General features: G+C 44.0%; 1 protein-coding gene and 1 long non-coding RNA gene across 9 annotated transcripts in view; one reads left to right on the top strand and one right to left on the bottom strand.

The window, feature by feature from the left end:
• LOC120407243 overlaps positions 1 to 4,034 on the top strand; it is a 39,367-nt gene extending 35,333 nt beyond the window's left edge. The window contains exon 3 of the long non-coding RNA XR_005599858.1: positions 3,922 to 4,034. This is a non-coding gene — a long non-coding RNA (uncharacterized LOC120407243). The remainder of the gene's footprint in view (positions 1 to 3,921) is intronic.
• Positions 1 to 23,076, bottom strand: part of ITPR2 (inositol 1,4,5-trisphosphate receptor type 2) — a 348,068-nt gene that overhangs the window by 66,175 nt on the left and 258,817 nt on the right. For all 8 annotated transcript variants that reach the window (XM_039542701.1, XM_039542709.1, XM_039542739.1 and 5 more), the window contains 4 exons: positions 22,714 to 22,914; positions 20,137 to 20,247; positions 12,709 to 12,804; positions 10,113 to 10,229 (listed from right to left, as the gene is read on the bottom strand). In XM_039542701.1, the coding sequence (XP_039398635.1) occupies positions 10,113 to 10,229; positions 12,709 to 12,804; positions 20,137 to 20,247; positions 22,714 to 22,914 (525 nt within the window). The remainder of the gene's footprint in view (positions 1 to 10,112; positions 10,230 to 12,708; positions 12,805 to 20,136; positions 20,248 to 22,713; positions 22,915 to 23,076) is intronic.

Below are 23,076 nucleotides of genomic sequence, written 5' to 3'. Positions count from 1 at the left end.
TATTTTTGTCACTAAGGTGAGCAGATAGGACCGTGGATACACAGAGCGAGCAGCAAGTCTCTCTGGAAGAGGGTGGCATCTTACACAGCCACTTTTCAGAGAGGAACCACACATTAATACTAGCGGTATTTCCTCTAGTACGCCTTATGGGCCTCTATTCTACAGTAAACTGTATTTCCCAGATACAGAGATCTTAAGAACCACAAATCATATGGACACAGGATTACTGAAGTTAGAGATAGGAAACCTCCTGCCCAGTTAATCATGTCTACCTCCATGTTAATGCAATATAGTCCCCAAACAGAGGATGCATGTGATATCAACTGATACATTTGACCTTATTACATTTTGAGGGAAATGAAAGTAAGCACCGCCCATTGGACCCAAGCCTACCAATGGGATCCTCTAAGCCAGGGGTTCTCAAACTGGGGGTCAGGACCCCTCAGGGGGTCGCGAGGTTATTACATGGGTGGTCGCGAGCTGTCAGCCTCCACCCCAAGTCCTGCTTTGCCTCCAGCATTTATAATGGTGTTAAATATATAACAATGTGTTTTTAATTTATAAGTGGGGGGTCGCACTCAGAGGCTTGCTGTGTAAAAGGGGTCACCAGTACAAACATTTGAGAACCACTGTTCTAAGCACGGCCACTTCCAATCCCAAGGAGCTTCACTGAAGTCAGTGGGACTCCTCGGGGCACTAGGACCCATGCTATTCAATTCCATTTTGGAATTGGATCTTAAATGATGGGGTAATAGCTGGAAGCCAATGTCAACAAAATAGGAAAAGAAAAAGTTGCAGAACAAGTTGCCAAGGATTCTACCTGCCAATGAACGGCAGCCTCAGACATTTGTTTAAGCTTTCAGGGGCTCATTAGTGTTAAGGCCCTGTAGCAGCCTCCATACTGGATCTATACACTGGAGCTGGTTGACGGTAGAGGTCTATACCCTCCTAATGAGCTGCAGGGAGGGTGATGTGCCTCCTTGGTTTTTGTTTCAATCTTGGCAATCTGAGTGTAAAAGCCTTGCAACAGCTTCTGATTCTGCTGACATTTAATTAGCCAGTGTCATTTTGATGCCATAGACTGTCTCATCAGGATGAGAACTACTAAACAAAATGCGGAAAATAAAAGTTTCACAAGAAGTTTCAGGTCTGGCAGCCCAGGATACGAGTCTCTTGACAGTCACGGTTCCTGGGACAGGTCCCCATTAGCTCCTTGCCTTGGCAATGTGATCAGCTAATGCTTTTCTGCTAGGAAGGAAAACTGCAAGCCTCAGCAAACGCTCACTAAAAGAATAGTGCTGAAGCCTTAAATTCCACTTGCCTTGCAGGGAGAGAGTGACTTTTTCAAAGGAATTCTGGGTTACTCTATGGAACTCATCCCACAGGACTGGTGGGATTCTAAGATTCTATTATTCTTCATTATTTGTCTCAACCAAAATCAGGGCCCTGCTCTCCTAGACACTGCACAAACGGGCAGTGAAAGACAATCCTTGCTCCAAAGAGCTTACAACCTAAATAGACAAGACAGGATGGGAGGGGGAAACAGGTGAAGTGACTTGGCCAAGATCACAAGAAAGTCAGGGCCGGAGCCAGGACCTAAACCCAGATCTTCTCATTCCCAGTCCAGTGCCATCTCCACTGGATCATGCTCTGAACTAAAAACTTAGCAATGCTCCTGTAAGTATGTACAATGCTTTTCTTTACGTACAAACAGCTGTTTGGGAGGAGAGATTCCTATTAAACGTCTTGAGAACCCTCACTCTGTGCTGCAAAATGTGGAAATAGTCGGCTATACAAAATCTGGCGCTACCTATAGATTAAAAGGGTCAGATCCTCACCTATTGTAAATCAGGCTGGCTTCATTTACACCAGCTGCAGACCAGTCACTTTGTACTTGTGCCTTATTTTTGGAGCTACTGCTCCCACATATAACAGATACATGTTAGTGTAAATTAGGCACAGGTTTATTTTAAAAAATCAAATGATTAAAACAATTGTAAATAGTTCATGGGTCACATTTAACAGCAGGTAGCTGTCAGCAGAAACACGGCCCCAACAACACTAAGTCTGCTAATGGGGAGTGGGGCTATTAAGGCACAAAATGGTTATCACCTCCCCTCCGGTGGTGGTGTGTCCACCAGCAGCCAGCGTATCTACAAAAGTCGGCAGTGCTGACCAGGAAGATGTACTGATACAGTATGTCCCATGTGACATGACAAAGCCCTGGCTAGGATGATTTAGTTGAGCTTGGTCCTGCTTTGAGCAGGGGGATTGGACTAGTTGACCTCCTGAGGTCCCTTCCAACCCTAATAGTCTATGATTCTATGAGCACTCTCCACTGCCATACTCCATGGTTATGTCTACACAGCCTGCCCAATCGAGCCTCCCAAGACTTGGGCTTGTGCTACCACACTAAAAACAGCTGTGTAGACAGCACTCTGAAGCTGCAGCTCAGGCTGGGGCTCAGGCGCTGAAGCCCATCCCCTTTCTCTAGGTGGCAGAACCCAAGCTCCAGCCTGAGCTGCAACATCAACACTGTTGTTTTTAGCGTGGTATGTGAGGTCTGTGAGCCTAAGTCCGTCGACCTGGGCAGGGAGGCTCACTGCCATGGGCTGCGTAGATGTACCATGAACCAAGGGGTTCTTGCTGGAACTTAAGGCTGTTCCTCACAGCTGGAAGCCTCTGGAGCTCAGTGAACCTCAGTAGTGCCTTACTTATGTCACAGATGGTACCGAGGGAATGTTGACACACTAGTGAGGAGAGGGGAAAAGACATTCCATGGAGTCACATTCCTCTCTCATGTGGCTCCCATCCACCCCTTTTCCTTGGAATCACCTGGTGTTCATGTGTCACACAGTTAATGGAGACCCTTAGTGTGGGAACCACAGCCCTTCTCCTGCCCTATTTCCTTGTTTTGGTCTTGTTGTGGGTTCTTTTAAATGCTTCATTAAGTAACCCACTTCAGTCTTCTTCGGCAGCATTTCTTTTCAGCCCAGTCAGTCAATTTCACCACAAATGCATTCCTGATTCTGGTCACACTTCTTTCCTGAGAAACACTGCTCTGTTGTCTATTGCTGGCTGCATAGCCAATTCAGAAACCCTGGATTCCTGTACCAAAGGCCAAGATGCACTTACCAAAGGTAAGATGATCTTACCTCGTATCTGGTTGTACACAACCACAGCAATGCCCCTTAACTTCCATAGCCATTGAATCATAGAAAGCCTGTTTAGCTCCATCACTTCAATCTCCTACCTGTGACTCTCCTTTGCCCTGACACAAAATTACATTTGTCTGTATTCAGTATGTTTTTATTTATTTACACGTATAACATATACAAAAAAGGGCCTATGCAAAGCAATACGTACCTCTGCCAAAATTCAAAAGTGTTACCAACCCAAAGAAAGCCAACAGCTGCTCTACACCCTCAAACCAAAAATAACTCCCCCAGTAAAAATCAATACCACCTCCCCCCATGCACAAACAGCCAATCATATGACTAAAGTTCTCCCAGCTTTAACTAGCTATATTAGCAGCAGCACAGGAAAATATATTTTTAAAAATAGGCTTAACAGTCTCCTTTAAGGAATGGTAAGATACCAGCAATGATGCCTTTCTGATGTATTGAATGCCAATTCCTCCTCATTAGTATAGTAGCTGGTACTGAGTTATCATGAGAGGCGGACCAGCTAATGCAAAGGATTAGGAATCAGGCAACCTGGCTTCTTTTCCCATCCAGGCCAATGACTAGTTGCCTTCACCTCTTTTGCATCCTACTTCACAGGGATGTTGGGAAAATGTAAGCAGTTAATGTTTTAAAGTGATCTGAAGCCCTCAGAAAGAATATGCTATAAAAAGGCAAACGTGATTCCTAATTATTTCCAGAATTATTATTATTATTATTATTATTTGTATTGCTGTAGCTAGAAGCCTCAGTCGTGGACCAGAACTCTGCTGTTCCAGACACTGGACAAACACAGAACAAAGGATGGTCTCTGCCCCTGCTATGCTCAGATCTACTGGAGGAAATAAAACAGTTTAATAAGTTTAAGTAGATAGTCATAGAACCTTATATGGCCGTGTGCTGCTTATATTTTTTAACTATGTGGGTAACCAGAATTTCAACTACTACTTGAAACTTTTCCTTAATAAAAGTCTCGTTATCAAACCAATCCTATTTGAACTGACAAAAATTAATTAATTAATTTGTATTCAATAGACTGTAGGGCACTATTATTCCCAAAGTATAAATGCAGGCCATCAATTGTCTATTTGCCAAATATTTTTTATGCATATAACCTATTAATCTTCCATTACACATAGTAAACATGGCAATAAGGAGATTAGATATTTCATGCTACACTTGATCAAGGAATCTTTATTCTACAGCTAATATATTTTAGCAATTCAAATGTACAAGGCTGAATTACTTGTTTCCCTCACTCCATTGATAATTAGCACCAGACGGGAATGTGTATGAGTTACCCATTAACTCAAATTGCTACTGTATGTTTAGTTTTCCCTTTGTTTATTTTAAGAGCTTATCAATGAAAGGGAACTTCCAACTGTGCCAGGCTATCAGGGGATTGTTTGGTTCAAGCTGATGTTTCTTTATGCTGCATACCTGCATTGATATCAAGCAGTGTTAATTTCTTCTAACCACACGGGGTGGGAGAAAACCATCCTTTCATCAGGTCTCGGTGCCATCAGGAGATTGTCTCATTTACATAAATACCAAGGGAGTGCCAGCACTACTTAACTAAACTTTTAATTTAACCTTATTAAAAAAAATCTTCTGTTTTCTAGGAAGTTATAATCTGCTCAAAAAAGACATGGTGGCGTTTCATAGTTATTCTCTCTCTGGCCCCAGTTCAGCAAAGCACTCAAGCATGGGCTTAATATTAAGCATTTGCTTAAATACTTTGCTGGATCGGGAGCCTCAAGGCATGATCTTGAGAGGTATGATACCCTACACATCAGTGTTTCTTAACCATTGAGTTGCAACCCAAGAGGGTGTCATGAAATGCAACCGGGTGTGTGTGTGGGGGGGGGTGTTAACGAGGCACTGAAAATTTTATTACAATCTAAAACAAAGAAATTCTTGTTCCCCCCATTCCCTGAACACCCTTACCCCTGAAGGTCAAGTGATCTCTGTCAACCTCTTGAAATAACCCTCTAATTTATTTGTTAGTGTATCACTGATGTATTTTTCACTTTTACTTTTACCATAAACAGAAGGGGGCTATGAACATTTTTTAATTCAGATAAAGGGTCACCACTCTGAAAAGTTTGAGAAACACTATTCTAGATAGGTTTCAGAGTGGTAGCAGTGTTAGTCTGTATCCGCAAAATCAATGAGGAGTCCTTGTGGCACCTTAGAGACTCAGGGCTTGGCTACACTTGCAGATGTGCAGCGTTGGGAGTTACAGCTGTCTTCGTACAGCTGCGTAGGGAAAGCGCTGGAGTGTGGCCACACTGACAGCTACCAGCGCTGCAGTGTGGCCACATTTGCAGCGGTGTTGGGAGTGGTGCATTATGGGCAGCTATCCAGCGTTCAAGTGGCTGCAACGTGCTTTTCAAAAGATGGGGGTGGGGTGGGGGAGGAGAGAGAGAGAGAGAGGATTTTTGGAGCCGACACTGTGTCAGCTCCCTGCCTTGCAAATTCTGACCATTTCCCCGACGCCTCATTCACTCTTAAATGCAAACAGCCTGTAGACCAGATAAGCAGCTGCCCCGACGGACTCCCTTTCCCCCGCTCCCCATCCCCGCTGTGCTGTTTCTCTCCTCAAGCAAACACTAGCTGTAGACATTCATCCTCCTGCCTGTTTTTTAGATAAGCAGCTCCGGGAGCCCCGAGTTCACAACAAAACAAAGAGAGGCATAATAACAAAACAAAGAGTTCTTTAGTTAAAAGCATTATGGGAAAATTCTGCTGGAGGCCAATTACAGCGCTTTTGGTGGCCACACTGGCAGACCAGCGCTGCATCACCAGCGCTGCAATAGTTATACCCGAGGCAGAGCAGAAGTACAGCCAGCGCTGCAGCCAGGGAGATGCAGCGCTGTATGTGCCTTGCAAGTGTGGACAGTGTGTAAGTTGCAGCACTGTAAACCCACCACCAGTGCTGCAACTCTCCAGTGTAGCCAAGCCCTAACAAATTTATTTGAGCATAAGCTTTCATGGGCTAAAACCCACTTCATCAGATGCATGGAATGAAAAAACACAGTAAGCAGTATATATATTACAGCACAAGAAAAGATGGAAGTTGCCTTACCAAGTGGGGGATCAGTGCTAACAAGGCCAATTCAATCAAGGTGGAAGTGGCCTATTCTCAACAGTTGACAAGAAGGGGTGAATATCAACAGAGGGAAAATTACTTTTTGTAGTGACCCAGACACTCCCAGTCTTTATTCAGGCTTAATTTGATGGTATCCAGTTTGCAAATTAATTCCAGTTCTGCAGTTTCTCTTTGAAGTCTGTTTTTGAAGATTTTTGTTGAAGAATTGCCACTTAAGTCTGTTATTGAGTGTCCAGGGAGATTGAAGTGCTCTCCTACTAGTTTTTGAATGTTATAATTCTTGATGTCTGATTTGTGTCCATTTATTCTTTTGCACAGAGACTGTCCGGTCTGGCCAATGTACATGGCAGAGGGGCATGTGCCAGACATCAAGAATTGTAGCATTCAAAAAAGTGTTGATACTCACATCCTCCTGTCAACTGATGGGAATGGGCAACATTCACCTTGATTGAACTGGCCTCGTTAGCACTGACCTCCCACTTGGTAAGGCAACTCCCATCTTTTCACGTGCTGTAATATACATACTGCTTACTGTATTTTTCACTCCATGCATCTGATGAAGTGGGTTTTAGACCACAAAAGCTTACGGCCAAATAAATTTGTTAGTCTCTAAGGTGCCACAAGGACTCCTCATTGTTTTTACTATCCTAGATGACTCCAACAGCAACGTTTGCTCAGTTTAACAACTTTTGAAAGCCTTTAATAGCCAGCTGTGCAGTCTCAACTAGTAATGTGAAAATCAAGATGGATTCTTTGTGCTATGCACAGTGACATTTTTGTTGCTCCATTTAACCAATTAACTATCTGGTTTGACATTCCAGATGTAGAAGGGCCAGTGTACAGATCAAACTTTTATGTGCTACTTGTTTCAGAAGCCTTTGTAAAGTCTACATTTACATCACATCACAGACACATCACGTCATCTGAGTTCTTGCAGGGAGCCTTTCTAATATCACAAAAGAGAAGTCAGCTTGATTTAGCATAATCTATATTTTAAATTATTACTATAAACACCATACAGATTCCCTTTGATTGAGGTGTGACAAGAGGAGGTACTGGAACAAACACTGATCATCAAGAACTCACCAGGACTGGATGGTATTCATCCAAGAGTGTTGGAGGAACTTGAAAAAGAAGTAACTGAGAAAAACTCAAAGTTTGGCTCTGAGCAAGAAGCTTGAACACAACACAGACACATGGAATGTTTGGCCACAGTAGATTCTTGTGAAACAAATCACACACGCTGTCCATCTGGTAATAACGGGGGGGTTTCCAGCACACAATATCGAGTACCCATAGGCGTCATTACTCTGTACTGTCGTAAGCAACAGAAAGGCTGCATTTGGAACCAGCCCCCAACTCCAATGTAGTATGGGAGTGCAGATTATGCTGGTCCCCTGGGGTGGCTCAGTTCTGTTTTCTCTGGTTTGAGTTCCCCACTCTGCTTACAATGCACGGGACAGGAAGAGTGGGAAGCAGTAGTGCCAGGAAAGGGATGAAGTCAGTGGAGGGGACATGAACAATAGTCCCACATGGTCTGCAGAGAAGGACAAGAGATGTGAGGGCAGGGTGGGGAGAAGAAGAAATGTTGGCCAACGCGATGATGCACAGTTAACAGTAAGGGGTCTTCTGTGTCTTTCACTGCAGTGTGGGGCCATAACTCAGTCCTCAACCTTTCTTGTGATGTATTTATATCTTTCTGTGCATAGCAGGTCAGACATTTACAAGAAAGTCTTTTGCTTCTGGTAAAACCAACCACAGGAAGGGCAGGGAAGGATGTCGTGGTGGCAAAATGCAGAACCCACTCCAGCCTTTAAAAGAGCAACGACAAAAACGGAAAGTCTGAGTGCTCCAAAATAAACTGTCTGTGTATGAGTCTGTGATGATAAAAAGAGGAACTCTAATCTAGACTCTGCTGCTAGAATGGTACAGATGCTGTAACCAGAGTAGGTCGCCACACGGAAGAAGCTGAAAAGCTGTACCAATTGTGAAAATGATAAAAAACTAACAATGAAACTGCAAGGAGCAGAGCAAAGAAATATGATGTAAATTAGGTCAGCTACATGGAGTGGAGGGTACAGTCACCAGTAAGCTGTTTATATATAAGATAGCATTAGAGGGTGTTTAGAGAACAGAGCCAGGATAGGAACTAGGCAACAATGATCTTACTCATGAGGGACAAAGTTCACATCCTGCCCAGCCCAGAGTGATCGAAAGGACACATGTAGAAAGAGTTTGGTAGTCGACGATTTGTTTTCATGTGCCAAAAATTATAGCTTTTCATTAACATGGGTGTGGGGGGAAGAGCCTAAACAGCATGGTTTAGTCGTTTAATGCTCTGTTATGTGGCTGTATGGTGTTCTGCACGGCTGTACACGTAATAATAAATAGATGGGTTTATTGGGATATCCAACTGCAGGAAGGGAAATCAGCCAGTTTTGTAAAATCTGTACATCAAGCATAGGTTTTCCTGCCAAACAGATATCCCTGCCTTCTTCTGCAGGGCTCCGTAAATTGTTGCCAAGATCCAGGATGTGACCAAAATGCCTCACCAAGAATCAGACATATGGAATTGGTAGTAGTAGTGATTGCATAGCCCCTGGCAGGGCAGTATCCCAGCAGTCTTTTCTTATATAGCTTTAGCCCTGTATTCTATTCTCAAGGCCTCATTCCTCATTGTCCTGAACTTTGTGTAGTCATTGATACCAGGAACAGTAAGCACAAAGTGGGTGTAAAATGTTCCCATTGGTGCAAATGACTATACAAGATGCAAGGTCCACAAAATTCCCGTTGTCTTTGATGGGGCACTGCAGGCCGTGTAAGAGTAGAACATGGCTCTCCAGAACATAATAGGAACGAGAGCCCGTCATTGAACATGTTGAAGACAAAAATGTACATAATGTACATTTCTCACCTTATTAGTGTAATTATAACCTGTCCTCTTTTCTTCTTCTATTCAATATTACTCACATTTTAAGGAATATTTGTATTCTCTGACAATTTATTTAGAATACTCCCATATTGCTTCATTTTTAAACTGAACCTGCTTTAATAAAAAATAATTAAAAACAAAAGATAAGTTCCCTAACATGGAACAGCAAGTACTATCTGCCTGTGCCATCTTTATTATAGGGCCTGATCACTAAAGTTGCAGTCTTTTCTTTTTCCACGGGGTGGGGGGGGGAAGAGGGAGAGAATCTCACTCTCTCATTTGTGGTGTACCAATAAAAATCTGTATTTCCCCTTTACAGTGCACAAAAGACGTGTGATAAGAGAGCCCAATGGAACAACAGCATATCCTAAAAGGAATAAAATTCCCATATGGCCATACTATTAATGTTGCCTGAATAAATTAATAGCTGTAAAATAAAAATAATATTGTATTAACATTCATTTCATATAAGAATAGAAGACATGAATTAAAATCTAACTGATGATAATCTGATTCAATTTATGCTTTAATTAAGATAAATTATTTTTACATGCCGTTCAGAGTCAAAGATTCCCAGAGTAGGAAATGACAAAAGAAGATAAACTGAGTGTACATTACCTGCTCCATTCTATGTTATTTACATCTCAACAGTACCCACACATCATGGGCACAGCCCACGCACACAGCAAAACCACACACATTTTGATCCTGGCCCCAAAGACACTCGAGAGAAAATGATATCCTATATAAGCTCGATCCTGCAGACGTTACATAGGCAAAACTTCAATGGTTAACGCACACAGATCTGGGGTAGAATTTAATAACATCTTGCAGCCTTTAAGACTTCTCTTTTATAGACTCAGACACACAATAACAAAAGACATACCTGATGTGCCAGTATGTATATATTGTGGCCAACGTCTTTTGGTGAAATATTATCTCCATTCTCCTCCTCCTCATCACATTCTAGAGCCTGATTATATGCATTCTTCATTACGTCCACCTTTAAAACAAATAAAATTGAAGGGCTGTCAAATATTTTAATTCCATGAAAAATATGAATTGCATTCAGATTTGCTCACTGTGCTTGGATCAAATTTGGACAGGGCCCGTGAAGTCCTACAAGAAGGAGATGTACTCTAAAAAGCACATTCAGAATGAACAGAAGCCTGAGAAGGTGTTCGGTTTATTCTTATCTCAACCAATTGCACTCTGCTTTGCTGTTTCTCCTCTTTGCCATTTTAAGACAAATTGCCAAGTTTGCAGTAAAAATCGAGTCTGGTGTTTACCTGTGTATTTCAGGTGAAATTAATCCAGATGTGGAGGGGTTTGGATACCAGTGTAGAAGGATGGTTCATGGCTAGAGCATGAGCTTGGGTCCAGGAGACCTAGGTTCAGTTGCCTGCTATGCCACAGCTTCCTGTGTAACCTTGGACAAGGCCCAAATCCTCAAAGGCATTTAGGTGCCTATCTCCCATGGATTTCAATAGGAATTAGGTGCCTAAACACCTTTGAGGATTTGGGCTTTATATTTTCTATGCCTTGGTTCTCCATCTACAAAATGAGCATAACAAAACTTCCCTACCTTGCAGAGGTGTTGCTGGGATAAATACATTGAAGGCTGTGAAGTGCCCATCTACTATAGTAATGGGGGCCCAATAGGTACTTTAGATAGACAGATAGTGAAACCCCGCTGTGAGGCTTTGGGGGAAGAGAAGAGGGGGTTGTGCAGGTTTCTCCCTCCTGTCCACCGCTGTATGCACCATATGGGATGTGTGCATTAGTGACAAACAAGCTGATATGGAGAGGGCACAGGGAACGGGGCAGAGTAGGGTGACTGGATCCATGCTTACACAGAGCACAGAGAGGTAGTGATTAGCATTCCCATAAGCTGGAATAGCAGCCCTGGAGGGGTTGTGTTACAGTCTCATAGCCTAGTTGTTTCTTGGGAAGGAAGTTTGTACCACTCCACCACTGTTTTCTTAAGCTTTGTACAGGGAGGGCTGCATTTTAAACTTTCTGAATGTCTTACGTGCTGACAGGGTGAAATCCTGGCCCACTGAAGTCAATGGAAAAACTCTCACCGACTTCAGTAGTGCCAGGAATCCATCCACTGATTTTTTCCCCCCTAATAGTCAGCAGTAAAACAGGTATAAAAATGGGTTTCTGGGAGAGAGTGCAAGAAAAATTAAGTTATCTACAATTAAGATTAAAATCTAACAATGAACTGTGTGGAAGAGCTTGTGAAATTCACCATTTCCAGTTTTAAAACCCAAGCTAATCGTATCATGTGCATCAAGGGATAAACTAATGCCTTGCAAGGGTCAGGAAGGAATTTCTCTCTCCATGTACAACACTGCACAATTACACGGTTTATGAGTCTTATCCTCAAAGCCTCAAGGCCAGAGGCATGATACCAGACTAGATGGACTGCTGATCTAATCTGTTTTAGCAAATTCTTTGGGAAAAAACCACTAATTTCTACTAAATTTTGTGAAGCTCAAAATGGCAACATTTTTCACTAACAAAACTTCTGTGAGAAATCAACACAAATCCTGGGCCCCCAGAAAGAGTGCTTTTTGAAACATATGTTTAAAGAAAGATTGCGGACACTGCAGGGAGTGCCTTGCTGTTGGGACTTATAATGCAGGACACTTGCAACCTATTCCTGGCTGGAAGCATGCAGCAACATACGGTATCTCATTTGCTCACCAGCAAGCTGTGTATAAAAGAGTGGTCAAAGAGGAAGGGAAGGTTGGAATCAGGGACAGGATGTTGGGAGGGTCAGGGATATTAAGGTCTTCCAGAGAGTTTACAGAAAATATAATTTCTTTGTACCTCACATAGGCCCTGATCCTTCAGTGAGATCTGGGGGAGAGGAAGTGGGGACGGGGTGGAGCCTGACTCACTCAAAGTGCTTTGCATAGGCAGAAGGATAAATCCACACAGATCGTATTGCGGGATGGGATCATGGTTTTTCCAGTCACCAAATTGTTCATATTGGATGGAACTGGCCACTCCCCCAGTTTTTCCACCATGACAGAAATTCATGGGGGACAATTACAAATATTATCCCTATTCAAAGATAAAGTAAAAAAATGTGGTTTTAACTTTGTTTTGCCTGTGAGGTGCATTTTTTCTTCTTAGTGCGGTATCACAAATGGTACAAGCTTAATTTCCCAGCTACTGACAAAATGTACTTGAAGACAGTTTACTGGAGTATGATAATTTAGTTAGGAAACAATTACGGAAAAGTGCTTGGAATGGATAAAAATAATGAAGTCATAAAGAATGAAATCATGCATGCTTGATCCTTCAAAAATACCTTTGGAGAATTAGTACCATCTTGATATACTGTATCCCTATATGCAGCTATTGCTATTCAGTTTAGACACAGATCCTTTACAAAATATTTTGATGATAGGATTTATTGGGGGTGAGATATAGCCAAAAGATTTATGAATATTCAGAAGTTTTCTTACCAGTTCCCTTGGTCTCATATTAAAAAGGATTCTTTCTGCATTCTCACTGTCATGCCTGCTTTCCATAATAGCCAGCAAAAGCTTAGAGGCATTGTTCTAGAGATACAAAACCAAGTTAGTGTAAATGTAAAATCTATTTCATGGATCCTTGCATTCATTTTAATTGAGATTACTAGGACCACTTTTTTTTAGTGGATACGATTTTAAACGGCTTGCATCTTTTATGTTATTAACACAGTAAATAGCTTTACAGCACATTGACATTAAAGTCAGAGGGCAGCTAACTACAGTATAGAATATATTGGAAGGGGTATTTTAAATATTGAAAAATATCTGACTTTTAAATACAAAGCTTTATTCTGCACTGTGCACAATAAATGAGATCCCATTTCCTGTTCTTATTGCCCAGCTCACAGGTTTTCTCATTTTGTTAAAAAATTGAGAGCAGAGGTAATTACAAAGTGTACCAAACAAAAGGTTTTGCCTATGACGCATGTTTCCTTCCCTTTTTGTTTTTTAAAGCATAATTAATTACCCAAAAGGCTATAAAATCAACAGATTTCATGCATTTCATAAACTTCAAATTTAATCTGAATACCAAGTACTGAGCATATTCCTGGACTCCTGGTGGGAGTGTTAACTATCGGCTTTTCACTCAGTTCTTTCCCGGGGATAAAATAGCATGTCCTCAAACAGTAGTAGCTCCACAGCGTCTGAGTGTCTGGGACCCGATCTTGCTCCAATTAAAATCAATTTCAGCCCCCAGGGGAGGAAGGTTGGTGTCATGGTTCAAGCACTATATACTGGGACTCAGCAGACCTTGGTTCAATTCCCAGCTCTGCCACAAACTTCTTGTGTGATCTTAGGCAAGTCACAAACTCTCTGCACCTCACATCCCCATCTATAAATTGAGGATAATAATACATCTACACCTTGCAAGAGTGTTGTGAGGCTAAATGTGTTTGTGAAGTTCTGAGATACTATGCTAACCCCAGGAGGTCCCCTGTATGAAAATGTTAAGGCAGAATGGGGTCCCTTACTAGAAGCAAGGCTGGAAATGCCCAATACTTCCCATTAAAAGACCCTGTTCTCAGTTACTTATGAATTTGCCTAACTGTTTGGGATGAAATTTGACATGCCGGGTGCCTGCCTCGGGCTGAATTATTTTGGAAAATTTCAGCCAAAAAAGTTCAGCCTTTTTCAAGAATGAGGCAAAAGGGGAAAATACATTGTTTTGCCCATGTTAAAAAGTTCTGGTGACTTACTTTGAGCAGTTCTATAACCCTCATGCTTTGGAGTAGGGACTTGAAATTTGGCATGGGGTGGCCTTTGTGGCAGAATCAGGCCTTTTGTTTTCCACATGTAAATCCACCTACATTTCACCAAGTTTATGATTTTTTTTCAAAGGCATATGTTTGCACATGCTCGTAGAGACTTGCTAGACCTTTACAACTAAAATCTTCAAAAGATTCTGTCCATGCTGAAGCATGTTCCAGCTCAGGGCTGTGCCGGACTTTCTCTACAGTTGTCTTTCTGAGCTGCTGAAGACTGTGCTGAAGTCAGTCACTGGAACTCCTGTTCTCTCAAGCCCCCCACCATAGACCCGGAAAAAAACCCTGGACCTGGGTGGGGTGGAAACTGGGATGAGAGGAGGGTGGGCAGAGTAGGACTGGCTGAGCATGGAGCCACAGACTGGAGGGGGTCACCTTGGATGAGACGCTAGGGAAAGAGACTGTGCCTGGCTAAGCAACGATGCTGAAATTGGGAACCAGTGGGGTGGAAGGAAGGAGGTGGGGAGGAAGGGAGACAGATCTGATGAGAAACCAGGGCACAATGGGAGAACTGGCACTAGTTGCGCAAAGGCAGTGCAATAAAGAGCCAGGGACAAGGAACCAAAGAAGGTGTGAGGGCAGGTTGAGATTGGATGAGATGCCTGGGGAGGGAGAGAGGGACTGAATCCATGGGGACAGGGAAAGTGTGAGTGTGGGAGAGACAGAAAGGACAGAGTCATGGGTGGGGGCGGGGGGCAGAGATTGACTGGGCAAGGAGACTGGGCACAAGTCTGGGGGGGAGCGATAGCTCAGTGGTTTGAGCATTGGCCTGCCAAACCCAGGGTTGTGAGTTCAATCCTTGAAGAGGCCACTTAGGGATCTGGGGCAAAAATTGGTCCTGCTAGTGAAGGCAGGGGGCTGGACTCAATGACCTTTCAAGGTCCCTTCCAGTTCTAGGAGATTGGTATATCTCCAACTATTACTATATGGTGGGAAGAAGATAAGGTGCTAGGATGGGATGTCTTGAGAGTAAGACTAGAACTGGCTGGGCAAGGAGACTGGGACTGAGATGTGAGCCGGAGGAGTGGAAACTGGAACTGGGTATATGAGAAGAATGGGCCGGGGACAAGACGACAGAGACAGGTTGGAGGGGACGGGGCAGGAGGAATCAAACATGATGAGATAGTATGCCATTATGTAAATAAATATTTTTTCCCGCAGGACTTCTGCCTCATTCAGTGCACAGGATGGACCTGTACTGGGGATGAATCAGGGTGGTGTAGGGAAGGAGACTTGTCCGTTGGACCCCTGTTGCACTTGTTCCAGAAGTTGGAACTTGTGCAGTGAATGAGGCGGGAGACTGCAAGAAGAGAAAGGATGGTTGCATGGTTAAGGCAGTTGAATACTGCACTGGTGAACTGGATTCTATCCCTTCCTCTACCACAGAGCTCCTGCAAGATGCTGGGTAAGTCACTTATACCAAACTTTTCAGTTTGGTCACTGTGCGCCCATTTTCTGGGTGGTCAACTTGAGCCCCTGAGGACTGATTTACAGAACATATAAAGTGCTTTACAATGCTACGAACACTGAAAAATCAGGTCTGAGGTGTCTTAAATTGGGAACCCCAAATTAGTGTGGCATTAAATAATGAGGAGAAATTAGAAGACTGAATAGCTGCTCATTAAGTGAACATTATCCATTCTGTGCAATGAAGGGTCCTATGAGAAAAATAGTAGGTGATCATATAATTAAAGACTGTATCATAATGCAGATGTCCAAGGGGGCCCAATTAAGGGTGCACAGGCAACCTTGTTCCTGGCATTTTGTAATGTCTGACAAAAAGATTTCGACAGCTCTGTTCATATGTAGCAATACCTGACGTGTCACATTACTTGAGAAGCTGCACCACCAGATTTTAGATCCAGAACACAGAATCTTTATACTAGAGATACAGTATCTATTTGATCAGATTTTTGGAGGAAGTTGAAGGTAAGTTCCTGGATATGATGGTGGGTAGAAAGGAACTTCGCTGTGTCTGAGGCCTGGTCTACAGTATGCAGTTATTTCGGAATTAGCCGAGTTAATTCAAAATAAAACGGATTCCGTCCACACGACCAAACTGTTTTTTTCGATTTAAAGGGCTCTTTAATCCGATTTCTGTACCTCACCTTGGCAAGTGGAGTAGTGCTAAAATTGAGATCGCAGTTCTGGGTTACAGGTACTGTGGACGCAATTCGAAGTTACTGGCCTCTGGGAGCTATCCCAGAATGCTCCTTTGTGACCGCTCTGGACAACACTCTCAACTCCAATGCACTAGCCAGGTAGGCAGTAAAGGGCCCAGGAACTTTTGAATTTCATTTCCTGTTTGGTCACCATCAGCACAGTCCACCATCACAGGCGACCATGCAGAGTCCACCATCACAAGAGACCACACAGTCCTGGATTCGCAAATGAGCTCCAGCATGGTCTGAACGGGAGGTACTGGATTTCATCGCATGCTGGGGAGATGACTCTGTTATGGAAGAACTACATTCCAAAAAAAGGAACGCAAATACATATGCTGAAGTCTCCAGGGCCATGATGGAAAGAGACTACTCCAGGGACACAAAGCAGTGTTGTACAAAAATCAAGGAGCTCAGGCAAGCATACCAAAAAGCCAGGGAGGTGAACGGGCGCTCTGGGTCACAGCGCCATACATGCCGCTTCTACCGTGAACTGCATGCAATTATGGGGGGTGACGCCACCACTACCCCACCACTGTCCATGGACACCTGCAAGGGGGGAGTTGCACGGAGTGAGGAGGATATTGGAGGACGAAGAGGAGGAGGAGGAGGAAGAGGACAGTGCACAGGTGGCAAGTGGGGAATCAGTTTTCCCCCCTAGTCAGGAACTATTCTTAAAGTTGGAGCCAATAGCCTCCCCCCACTCTCAAGGCAGGCTCCCAAACCATGACGCTGCAGAAGGCACTTCTGGTGAGTGAGAGCCTGATCGGAGCCACGTGGTGGGGGGTCAGGGGAAACCCAGCCGCGCTGGGCTGTTCGTGTTTAGTTAAAGGGCTCATCCCTGCTCAGAGCCACATTGGAGCCACGCAGTGGGTACAGGGGGGCGGGGGAGGGGGTGTTGTGTGAAGCGATCAGCCCAGAGAGCCCGCAGGCCCTCCTTTTATATGGCAAACCCACCAGGCATTGCTTGCTATGAGAAAGAGCGCCCGGCAGTTTGAAAGCATTGAAATGAATGCGGAAGAACCAGAACCCTGTGTGCCCCTAGGGATTACTATGGCTGCCTGCAAGCCGAATTCTGTTGCCCAGCCACGTGTGTTGGCTTACTCACACCAAAGTGGCAGTCACTTCAGTATAAGAGGCAAAATGTGACCTTGCACAGAAAGAACATGTGCTGTGTACTATGAATGGCCTGTTTCACTGAGAAAGTGTGTCCCCTTTGCTTTCTAAAATGTATCTTTTAAAATACAACCCTCCTTTTTTCTCCTCCTGCGGGTGCAAATGTTTCAGCGCGGCCCTATCTACTCTGTCCCAGAGGCTGGTCCAGATTAGAAGGCGGAAAAAATGAACTGTGGATGACCTGTTCACCGAGCTCATGCAGTCCTTCCACACTGATAGGGCCCAGCTGAATGCATGGAGGCAAACAATTGTGGAGTCCTGTAAAGCGATATATGAACACGAAGAGAGGAGGGAGGCGCGCGATGAGAGCAGGCAGGACGCTATGGTCAAGCTCACAGGGGAGCAAACTGACATGCTGGTGGATCTAATGTGGGAAAGGCACCAAGATCACAGACTTCTGCTGCAGCCCCTTTATAACTGCCCCAGAGGATTGCACAAGCAACAGAAAGCTGGCATATCCAAAATTTTGATTTGGTTTCTGGACTTGTCCTTCCATCCTCCTCCACCCCCATAACCCAATACCCCCTCCCCCCAGTCTACCTTCTGATTTCTCTCAATGTGTTGTGCATCAAATAATAAAGAGAAACAAACAACTGTCACACCATACCTGGCCAGTCACGAAACTGGCTTTCAAAGCTTCTCTGATACGCAGCATGCCCTGCTGCACTCTTCTAATCGCCCTGGTGTCTGGCTGTGCGAAATTGGCTGCCAGGTGAGTTGCCTCAACCTCCCACCCCACCATAAACATCTCCCCCTTACTCTCACAGATACTGTGGAGCACACAAGCAGCAGCAATTACAATTGGAACATTGGTTGTGCTGAGATCTAACCAAGTCAGTAAACTGCGCCAGCGTGCTTTCAAACGTCCAAAAGCACGTTCTACCACCATTCTGCACTTGCTCAGCCTATAGTTGAACTGCTCCTTACTACTGTCCAGGGTGCCTGTGTACGGCTTCATGAGCCATGACATTAAAGGGTAGGCTGGGTCCCCAAGGATAACTATAGGCATTTCAACATCCCCAACGTAATTTTCTGGTCTGGAAAGTAAATCCCTTCCTGCAGCTGTTCAAACAGACCAGAGTTCCTGAAGATGTGAACGTCATGCACCTTTCCCAGCCATCCCACATTGATGTCGGTGAAATGTCCCTTGTGATCCACCAGTGCTTGTAGCACCATGGAAAAGTACCCATTGCGGTTTACGTACTGGCCACCCTGGTGTTCTGGGGCCAAGATAGGGATATGGGTTCTGTCTATCACCCTGCCGCAGTTAGGGAACCCCAGCGCATGAAAGCCATCCACAATGGTCTGCACATTTCCCGAAGTCACTACCCTTGATAGCAGCAGGTCAATGATTGCATTGGCTACTTGCAGCACTGCAGCCCCCAGAGTAGATTTGCCCACTCCAAATTGATGCCTGACTGACCGGTAGCTGTCGGGCATTGCAAGCTTCCACAGTGCTATGGCCACTCGCTTCTCAACTGTGAAGACTGCTCTCATTTTGGTGTCTTTGCACTTCAGGGCAGGGACAGCAAGTCACAAAGTTCCATGAAAGTGGCCCTACGCATACGGAAGTTTCGCAGCCACTGGGAATCATCCCAGACCTGCAACACTATGCATTCCCACCAGTCTCTGCTTGTTTCCCAGGCACAGAATCGGTGTTCCACGGCATGAACCTGGCCCAACGCCACCATGATCTCCCAGTCATCACATGCAGTGCTTCTAGGAACATCTGTGTCTATGTCCTCATCAGTATAGTAATTGTTGTCGCTTCCTCGCCCGGTTTTGCAGGTACTGCACATACTGCTGGATAATGCGCGAGGTGTTTACAATGCTCACAACATCAGTTTGCTTGCCACCCTATGGTGCCTGCACAGGTAATCCCGGAAAAAGGGCGCGAAACGTAGGAGAGCAGAGTGACAGCGGAAGAGGTGCTGTTCGGTTCACAATAGCTGAAAAAAGGCAGGAATGGTTGTCTTCTGTAGCTTTCACGGAGGCTGGAGCCCAGGACAGACAACATGGAGAAGCTCGGTAGTGCAGCAAGAGCGGGAGAGCAGAGTTGGCGGCAGAAGCTGTAGTGCTTGGTTCACGATGGCTGAGCAGAGTTGGCACCGGAAGCGGTTGATGAGGAAGAGAAAGAGTAGATACTTATAGAGATTACGTAGAAAGACAAGAGGAAATGCGAGGTGGATTCATAGTACCAGGAGAGAAGCAGTGCACCGTACTGCACCATCTGTTGAAAGCAGCATGGCATCTGCATGCCAAAAAGGTATGAAACGATTGCCTGCCGTAGCTTTCACAGAGGGAGGAGCGACTGACGACACACACCAATAAACACCCATGAGAATGTTTTGCCCCATTATGCACTGGGAACTTAACCCAAAATTCCAACGGGTGGTGGGGACTGCGGGAACTGTGGGATAGCTACCCACAGTGCACCGCTCCGACATTCGCTGCTAGCGTCGGTACTGTGGACGCACTCCGCCAAATTCACACGCTTTAGTGGGGACACACAAGAGCGAATGTATAAAATCGCTTCCGAAAATTTGAATAGAATAATTTCGAAATAATTTTGTACTGTAGACGTACCCTGAGTCACTGGCTGAGCTGAGCTAAATCGAGTTAATTTGTATACTAATTCCACCAGGTATATTATGCTGTCATGAGACTAAGTAAGCGTAAGGGTGCCTAGCACTCTTGCATATGCATTTATTATTATTATTACTTGAATCTGAATAGATAAATAAAAATATTTTCCATACCTTTAGCTGAAGCACCAGGTCCATGCAATATTTGCCAAGAGGGTTTATGTCATTCAGGATCAGTGCAATTATAATATCAATTCCATTAGACTCATGGGTAGCAATGCAGCTCTTTTTAATATGAAAAGAAAAGAGAGAGATGCACACATATGAGCATATTTTCAAAAGAAGGGCCCAGATCCTAGGCTGCTCTGTGGCAGCATTGTACCTGACGGCCAGTGCAAAGTGCCCCTAAAGCAACAGTAGCTGGCCATAGGTGGGAGGATCACCCCCATGGAGCAGGAGCTCTCTGTTGTGTAGAACCAACATGTCACCACCTGTCCCTGCTACCTCCCGCTGCTATTTTTAGCACTGCAGTGTCCCACTGATTCCCCACTATTGGAGTCTCTCTCCTCCACAGGGAACAACGTCCCCCAGTAGGATAAGTCTCTGGCAGGAGAGAAGCAAGGGGGAAAGACTCTACCAGCTCCCTGCTGCTGGAGTATTTCCCCTCTGTGGGGAAAGGGAGGCAGCGGGGAAAAAAACCTTTCCCTGCTGCCTCCCCCGTTCCAGAACCCTTCCTCGCCTCAGGAAAGGACTCTGGCCACAGGGAGAGGTCTGCCAATTCTCTGCTGCTAGAGCTCTCCCCCCTCCACAGTGAAACATTCCAGCATCAGGGAGAGACTCTGAATGGTGGGGGAGCTAGTGAAGTCTTTCCCCACTGCCTCCCCTCTGCCAGAGCCTGTCTCTGACCTGTGTAGTTACAGGTACACATTGAGGTGTGGACACAGCCTTCATTTCTCTGCAGCGGGTAAGCTACACACACACTACATGCTACCACCAGTAGTGTAGACGTAGTCTATTTGACTATATGATTTGTGTGCACAGATGCTCTCTCTCTCTCTCTCTCTCTGTGTATATCTAGATATAGATATACATACACACACTCACACTCTGGGGGGGTGCTTTTTTTTTTTTTTTTTTTTTTAAATACAGAGTCTGAAATTTGCAACTGTGGCCAACGGTAATTCTGAATATTTTCACAACTTGAGTTCTGGCCCTTTTCAGCTATAACAAACATCAGGCTAAAAAAGCTCTTGGGTTTTTTTTAAACAACATTACATAACACTAGAGAAGAAAAGGCTTAAAAATAAAAAGAGAAAAATGAGATGGAAAAGACAGCATTGAGTATCTGCCTCTGAAATACACAAGATCATATCTTCAGTTGATGTAAAAGAGCCTAACTTCATTCCTTAGTTACTTCACAGCAGGTCTAGGTAATGAAGTCTAAACAATCAATCATATTTTCCCATTACCAGTGTTCGCTGTGAAGCTAGATAAAAAGTTAACTTGAAAACACATTTTTCTTTCCCTTTACGGTGCTCTAATTATCGCTGTATTTTCAAATAGTTTGACCCATGAGTTTTTAAGCAAATATGATTATTTAACTTTCAGTGCACTTTAGCTATTTTTGAAGTATGAATTAAGGCTGCTTGATTGTCAGTATTGCAGACAAAAACACTTTGTAGTTAACCAAGATATATACTAGGAAGTAACACTAATATTTAACTGTTATGATCCAACAGCTAACCATTTTAGCATTAAGGAATAGGTTTTTATTTTGTAATTCTGTCCACTGCAAGTTTCTCCATTGTTAATCCATAACAAAAGTTGTGAAATTACATCTGCTGTTACATCTTTTCTTTTGTTTACCCAGGCCAAGTAGAGTGATGTAAAACCAATTACTTTTTCTTTCTAACCTGCCTATTGGCACGGAAAATACACCCTCCAGAAGACTCAGGTATATAACTTTATAGACTCCATCCAGCAAAGCACTTAAGCACATACTTAACGATAAGTCCTCAACGGGACCATTCGTGTGTTTAAAGTCAAACAAGCTTAGGTCCCTAAATCTGTGCCAGCAAACACTGAACACACCTTAAAGTAACTGCTGAGTACAGAAAAGCATGGCAGCATACACCTCACACCTGCCTATTCGAGTGTGGGGGTTTTTTTTTTGGAAAATCCCTGACATCTGACTAAAGAATTGCATCACCACTACCCAGTCTTGAAGATGCTGGTCTTGCAAGTACAGTAGGATGCTGCGCTAAATACTTGGGAAATATATGAATTACAGTTGTCATATTCTAGAAACTTGGAGAGACAACCACAGATAAAAGCTAAGAAGTGAGTGAGATATAGGTTTTACTGCTTATTTGGTTACTAATGAGTTTGCCATGTGCTGCCATGATTACAGTTAAAAACCTGAAAGGACTCTCAAACTGGGGGGAGGGTTAAATCCTAGCCCTAATATGCCAATGGCAAAACTCCCATTGACTTCAATTTGGCCAGGATTTCACCCCACCTATATCTGAGAGACTGTACTACAGAGAAGACCTGATTAGACAAAACGAGTCCAAGCTCTGATAAGAGTGCGTTTTCAAAGGCATATTAAACCTTGTGAGGTCTTCAAGTATGCTACAGCCAGCCATATCATTTGAATCAGGTCCTGAATTATTAAGAATAGGGAAGGGTTATGTAATACCCATGCACATGCAGGTAAATTCTTCCTCGCCGAAAAACGATTATTCTAGCTACCTGATTTTCATGACAGGGGCCTTGACAGTATTCAGTCAAGCTCTCGAGGGTTTGGTTCACCAGAACTACATTCTTCTCATTGATGTATAGCCCCAAGAGGCCCAGCCCGCCTGTCGTGCTTCCACAAATGCAGTCCAAGAACTGGAGAGTCTCACACACTAGATTGTAATTTGTTTTGTTGTTCTGATTTCTTAAGAAGGTCTGAAAAGAAAATAAGAGATCAGGCACCACACCGGAATAGCTTTACATTTTAATGGTAATTCTCCACTTTCCTTGTGTGATAAATGGGGGAGGGAGGGGAGGAGAGAGTAGCTCCCTTTTATGGACCCAGCCAGCCAGTTAAGTATAAAATCCCTCTTAGTA

Source organism: Mauremys reevesii, linkage group 1 (genome assembly GCF_016161935.1).
Source record: "Mauremys reevesii isolate NIE-2019 linkage group 1, ASM1616193v1, whole genome shotgun sequence".
Lineage (NCBI taxonomy): Eukaryota > Metazoa > Chordata > Testudines > Geoemydidae > Mauremys > Mauremys reevesii.
This window is presented reverse-complemented; position numbering and strand designations above follow the sequence as displayed.